The sequence below is a fragment of a genome, unplaced genomic scaffold (genome assembly GCF_019419815.1).
Source record: "Pyrus x bretschneideri cultivar Hongxiangsu unplaced genomic scaffold, Pyrus_bretschneideri_v1 Contig6, whole genome shotgun sequence".
Taxonomy (NCBI): Eukaryota; Viridiplantae; Streptophyta; class Magnoliopsida; order Rosales; family Rosaceae; genus Pyrus; species Pyrus x bretschneideri.
Window position 1 is genome coordinate 6,531,052 of NW_025999798.1, and position 6,000 is coordinate 6,537,051.

The 6,000-nt window shown below is 37.8% G+C and overlaps 1 protein-coding gene across 2 annotated transcripts; it reads right to left on the reverse strand.

Moving 5' to 3' along the window:
* Positions 1-54: 54 nt before the first annotated feature.
* LOC103961242 (solute carrier family 25 member 44-like) lies at positions 55-3,668 on the reverse strand. 2 transcript variants are annotated; one of them, XM_048571639.1, is made up of 7 exons: positions 3,360-3,498; positions 2,690-2,775; positions 1,946-2,327; positions 1,206-1,402; positions 964-1,105; positions 707-866; positions 55-425 (listed from the first exon to the last, which is right to left on the reverse strand). In XM_048571639.1, the coding sequence occupies exons 3-7, from the start codon at positions 2,234-2,236 to the stop codon at positions 400-402; spliced, it is 816 nt and encodes a 271-aa protein (XP_048427596.1). In that variant the 5' UTR covers positions 2,237-2,327; positions 2,690-2,775; positions 3,360-3,498; the 3' UTR covers positions 55-399. The 2 variants fall into 2 exon arrangements, with proteins under 2 accessions (XP_048427596.1, XP_009372051.1); XM_009373776.3 differs by lacking the exon at positions 2,690-2,775 and having other exon boundaries at positions 3,360-3,668.
* Positions 3,669-6,000: the final 2,332 nt, after the last annotated feature.

Below are 6,000 nucleotides of genomic sequence, written 5' to 3' on the forward strand. Positions count from 1 at the left end.
GAATTCTTCAAAAAGTAAAAAATATCAATTTCTAGACACAAAGAACAACAAAAATAAAACCCGAAAAACTCTAAACTGAAATGACGGAACATAAAATCCAACATAAAATACGAGTTAGTTAGAAATAGCTCGAAAAGTTGATGAACAAGCTATGAAATTTAAATCGACATGCACATTTACAAAACTAGAGGGTGAATGGAAACCCAGCCTTCCTATTCAAATAACAAGGAAGGAAACGGCAAGAAACGGAGCCCGTTCAAGAAATGCATCCTTACGTAGATAGGCTATGTCTGTCTGACTGTCTGTTGAGAAAAATAAAATTTCGAATACCCGGATCGATCTCATCTCGCTCCAGGAACAAGTGTTGCGGCAAAGTTGTACCTCTTCCAGCTGACGATTTCATCCTTCCCTTACAGATAATCTCTCTGATAAATCGGTGAGCATTGCAAAACGCAGTAATTAGTACGTCATCGATCTTCAAAATATACCATATTAATATAGAAAGTAAAAGCATGAAATTTGAAGTTTGCCTCAAAGCCATGAACTAAGATCCTACTGCGGCTGACAACTAAAAGGCAGGTTTCATATCCATGTAGATAAAGTATATTAATTCATCAGAGAACAAAATCCATAATTTCATCGGCCACAGTTAAGACTTCCAATTTGCAAGCCTTAGAAAATAAAATTAATTAGGAGACTAACTTACTTATCAATTCGTAAGTAACGATCATTGTAGTTCCATAGAGTGACATATTTAAGAACCTTGGACCAAAACCTCTATAAAATCCCCGCCATCCATCCTCTTTAAGGAGTGTCTTCGCCGTTTTCAGTACTGACGGTCTTCCAGCACCATAATTATCCATGACCTTCAAGTACCATATCAAAGAATTAGCCAAAGGGCTTATTTATTATTTAAGACTGTAGAAATTATAGAGAAAAAAATGGCTTTATATGCTAAATTACCTGAAGTCGTGTCTTGACTGTGTCAATAGGAGTAGTGATAATAGAGGTACAAGCACCAGCCATCATGCCGGCTGAAGCCTGAACTGTCACCATCTCCATATGAGACGGTTTCTTCTCTGCATCGTCTCTATAGCCCAAACTCCTATAACAATACAAAGGACGTATAACAATTACACAACATATTCGGCTGAAGTTAAGGAACTGCGACAGAACAAAATTGTCCGGCAGGAAATTATATACACCTCCAGATCATGTGGTGTGCAGAACCATAGGCACCCCACCAAAGTGCATTTGCTGGTGACTGGGTCAGAGCTGTTAGTCCGAAGCCTCTGTACAATCCACGAAGACCTTCAGCCTTTGTCACATTCTGTATAACATCAAATGGTTTGTTGCAGGATGTAGTCCCGGGAAGTCCTTGCACCATTAGTCTTTGGCAAATCTGAGAATGCACAGGTGTAGTGATGAGGAAAAAACAGGTACATTCAATGCTTGATATCAAAAGACAGAACTGAATACCACACGTCAATCACAAGCTTTCTACTCTTATCCCACACACACAAGTATTACCAAAAAAGGTCTCATGTATCGATTAGAGTCTTTTGAGCCATTTAAACCATAACAAAACAATAGCAAAATACTGCATCGCGGAAGTGGTGTATATGGCAAGACTACTTTCATAGGGAATGACTCCCACCAAATAATTATAAACCAAAAGAAAGGGGAACGACAGTTTTTGATTATGGGGATCTGTATATTCATCTCTTAACAGGATATTAGAGTTGGAGATAAGAATAAAACAGTTTCAATAAAACAGATGCAGAATATTAGTTCGTTAGCCAAAAACAGTAAAAGGTATACGAGCATGACCTGCATACAAGCAATTCATCTACTCTTTCTTATGTAGTCCGATCCAGTATTCATTTTCTTGCTCATAAACCGAAATACAATATATTAGGAAATGAGAAAGAACTGGTTGACCTACCACATCCAAAGGCACATAGTACCCACAAGAAACTAAATTTGAGAACATTCCCGCCACTCCATTAGCAATGCCAACACGTGTAGCCTCAGGCATGTCTAGACCATCAGTGTATTTCAACATCATATCCTTTGATACTTCAAGTGATGTCAAAGCCAAGACCCTACCGGGCAACGATCCAATGGCAGATGTGCCAAAACCTCTAAATATGCCGGGGATGCCATCACATCTTAATATATGTCTAAATACTGATATTCCACTCATGTGAGAGAGTCCAGAACCAGCTACTTGCATTCTAGTCTTTAAAACTGCTGTTGGATGTAGCAAGGCCGACTGCGCTGTGAAGAGAATAGCCCCGATAATGTGAAACTTTGTCTTGTCCAACCTGATCGAGGTGAATAAAGTTAAACAGAAATTCAGTTCTAGTCCATCATAAGCACATCGGCAACTTCCTTTAAATTAAGGCGAGATAAAAGGCAGAACCTCATGTCTCCATTGGCATAAATAAAAAGAAATAGAAAATGGTTGCAGTTGTGTTCTGTTTTCTTTTTCCAAGAAGAAAAAGAGGTTTTGGGTTGTTGTGTTTCGTTTCAAGTACATAAAGGATTCTACCAAAGCTCATTGTGATTACCATATATGCTTGCAGTGCATAGTGCAAATTTTTATATAATAAATCAAAACCCCAGCTCGCAGCGAACAAACTAAAGAAAAATACTTCTTGCGAAATGCATCGAAGACTTATTTTACCATTGAGATTGCTTAGGCAAGTTGTACACATGAGAGGTAGGCAACCACAAGAGCTCTAAATCCAGCCAACTTGAGAATTTATAGTTCTACACTGACATTAAACTAACATAAACATGAGTAATCACTCTAGCCCAAAACTAATCACGACTAAACACAAACAGTCAAGCATAATTTCATCTGGAAAATTGGTTAATATGCTAAAACTGGTGCATTACACAAGAACATTGCACGCATAGACCCATTAAAAAAAGACCATGCACACGAGTTAGGCCAGTTAAGCAAAGCAGAGTGCCACCCTTGAACCCCGTTCGCAGCCCTATATACTAGAGTAGTTTAGAATATCGCCATGTGAAAAACCAATGAACAGTCATTCCTCTATTCCCTCAAGGATCCAACAATCCAAGGGCAACAAACACAGTTCCCCAAATTGGCCTAACACAATCATAATAATTTAAAGTACACACATACGTAGCCATATTGGCTATAGCGGATGTGCTCCCCTATGCAACTAAGTTCCAATTCCCTCGCAAGTTCACAGCTAAACTTAATTCTAAATTCCCTAGCAACAATTTAGATTAGTTTAAAGTAGAATATCGCTTGTATAAAAAAAACAGAGCACAGAAAATGAAATGGGAAGGAAAATTAAACAAAGGGAGAAGGAGAAAGGAACCTGTCCCAGTTGATGTCAGTATCAGAAAGGGCCAACTCCGGCACCGTCACAGGCTCCGTCTCCACCGCCATGTTTTCCCGTCTCCAAAGCTTTTCCGTTTTTAATTTCTTCCCCCACAATGTTTTTCCAGCTTTCAAATAGTGAATGTTTGTTTTTAGTGACAGATTCTGACTGCTGCAATTTATGGTTTTAGAAACGGGGATTCGCAGCTGAGGCTTTGTAACGTACACGGCTGCCCGATGCTCCTTCTTCTGGGTTCCCACGGCGAGGCGGCAACCGCGTACTCGGTGCACTCCAAAAGAGACTAGAGAATTCTATTTAAATTTGATGGTCCTTCTCCAGAATCCATTTTCTATTGAGCGATGGGCTTCGTTTCATTGCACACGGGTTGTGGGTCTCCTCAATTCCAAAGCCCACGTTAAGACGTAACCATAATCACAATAAAAATGCAAAGAATTTCAATTACGAGGTAATCTGGTGTTTACTAAATATTAGAGAATCAAAAGGTGGTGGAAATCACACGAATTTTGGAATTCAACTCTAAAATTTGAAGGAATGGTAGTATTCTAATTGCGGGTCGTTGGGAGAATTCCGAATGGATATTACCGAAAAAGGCCAATAAATTAATTGGTGTTATGTCAGTGTCAAATGTTGCTCGTTTGTGGTTTTGGTGTTAATACTAATAGAGACCATTAGATTTAATTTGAGTTATTCGGATTACATGATTCTTAGGCTCCCAACAGTGAGATCCGGAGTGGATCCTAATAGTGAGATCCGGAGTGGATCTCTATCCTTGATGAACTATTTCTATGCATGTATTCCAAACATCATGTTTTATTTTAGCTGGTGGTTTTAATGCCTACAGGGACATCCGGTGGGAACTTGTACTAATGGCTCTTTTACTTACCATGCCATCTTCTAGGCTTTTTTACCTTAATTTAAAGGCTATGAGAAGGGTTCTTTCAACACATCACTTGCTATCTCATGTTTTGTTAACTTGATTTTATGTAACAAACTTTGTCGAAAGTGATTTTGGTTATCTAAAAGTGTTTAGTTACCATTTCAAGGACAATGCTAAAAGGTTATAAATGTGCTTCTAGAGACACAATGAAGCAATATATTATCAAAATTAGGCTGTTGTGCTTCTCTTGTTATAACAATAAAATCTACACCATGATCAGAATCCAATTCGTAAATGGTTAGAAAATGCAAAAACAAAATAAGAGGTGTTACTAAATAACAATGCAATCCTTTCGTGTTACGTTTGAAATTAAATTGAATAACTTGTTTCTTAATTGGATCATCCAACCACCACCTCAATCGGGAAAAAGTATGCGCGGACCGACGAGCTTGGTGCGCCCTTCGCGATCACGGTGGATTCTACTACGTCAGTGACAATTCGGGAGAGAGACAGCAAGGATCAGGTTCGTGTAAATTTGAAAGAGTTAGTGGTTGTTGTGAAGGAGCTAACTGCGGGGGTTAAGACTTGGGCAGGTGTGTGGCGTGCTCACAGAGTCAGAAGGCAATCTAGGCTTAGAAATTTACTTAACAAATTGTGTTTTCCCTGCTGAATTTACATAGAAATCTAATTTTGTTGTATTTTGGCCCTAGAGGAAAAAAAAAAATGAAGTCGTTCGACTAATTTTCGTAGATGATGACGTTGTAATTATCTTCCGTTCGTTGTGAAAAGATGAGCGGAATGAGTTTGTTCTTTCATTGTGAATGCAAAATATGAATCCCAAATATTTGCTGACAAAGTTAAAAAAACCAAATTTCTAGACTAGACAACAAAAATAAAACCCATAAAACTATAGATTTATTGGCGGAACGTAAAATCCAACGTACAAATCGAGTTCATTAGAAATAGCTCGAACAGTCGATGAACATATAATCTCTTAGATAAATTGGCGAGCACAATACAAAACACAGCAATTACTACGTCGTCGATCTTCAAAATGTACCATATTAATTTAGAAAGTAGTAGCATGAAATTTGAAGTTTGCCTTGAAGTCATGAAGTAAGCTTCTACTGCAGATGACCACAAGAAGGCAGGTTGCATATCCATGTAGACAAAGTATCTAATTCGTTCAAAAGCCATCAAATATGCTGATGTACATTAAAGAATGCATTTTATAAAAAATACATATTTGGTAAAATGGTGAACCAAAACCCAAAAAGAAAAGAACTTCTTGGCGTCGTTTATCCTACGACTACCAATCTAATCTCGCCGGTGAGAACTCCCCTCTTCTCTTCCTCACTATCAATCCAGCCTCTTCCTCCCACTCTTTCTCTAAAATTGATTTGCTGTCCGTGGAATTGGAGCAGATTCCATTATGTGGGTTTGCAACTCAAGCATAGCAACCTAAAAAATTCTAATCCTTAATTTATTCTTGTAATCTTATTATTTTCTAATTGTTAAATGTTAACGCGCAGTGAAGATTTATATTGAAATTTATAATATAGATGTGTAATCAAATTCATTTCCAATATGCGCTGTGTAGCTAACATTTATAATAGCTAACATTCAATAATTCATAGTGGGGATTTATACGATAACGATTTTTGAGTTTTAGAGGCAAATTAAAATTAAAATGAAGTTCTAAGGGTTAAAAAGTGGAATTAAAATTGACTTTCACAGGGT

Excerpts from the sequence above, each read along its gene's own strand:
- LOC103961242 (XM_009373776.3), bottom strand. The coding sequence starts at position 3,430 with ATGGCGGTGGAGACGGAGCCTGTGACGGTGCCGGAGTTGGCCCTTTCT. Across the intron at positions 1,106-1,205 it reads GCACACCACATGATCTGGAG|GAGTTTGGGCTATAGAGACG; the intron begins GTGTATATAATT and ends GTATTGTTATAG. Across the intron at positions 426-706 it reads CGTTACTTACGAATTGATAA|AGAGATTATCTGTAAGGGAA; the intron begins GTAAGTTAGTCT and ends CCGATTTATCAG.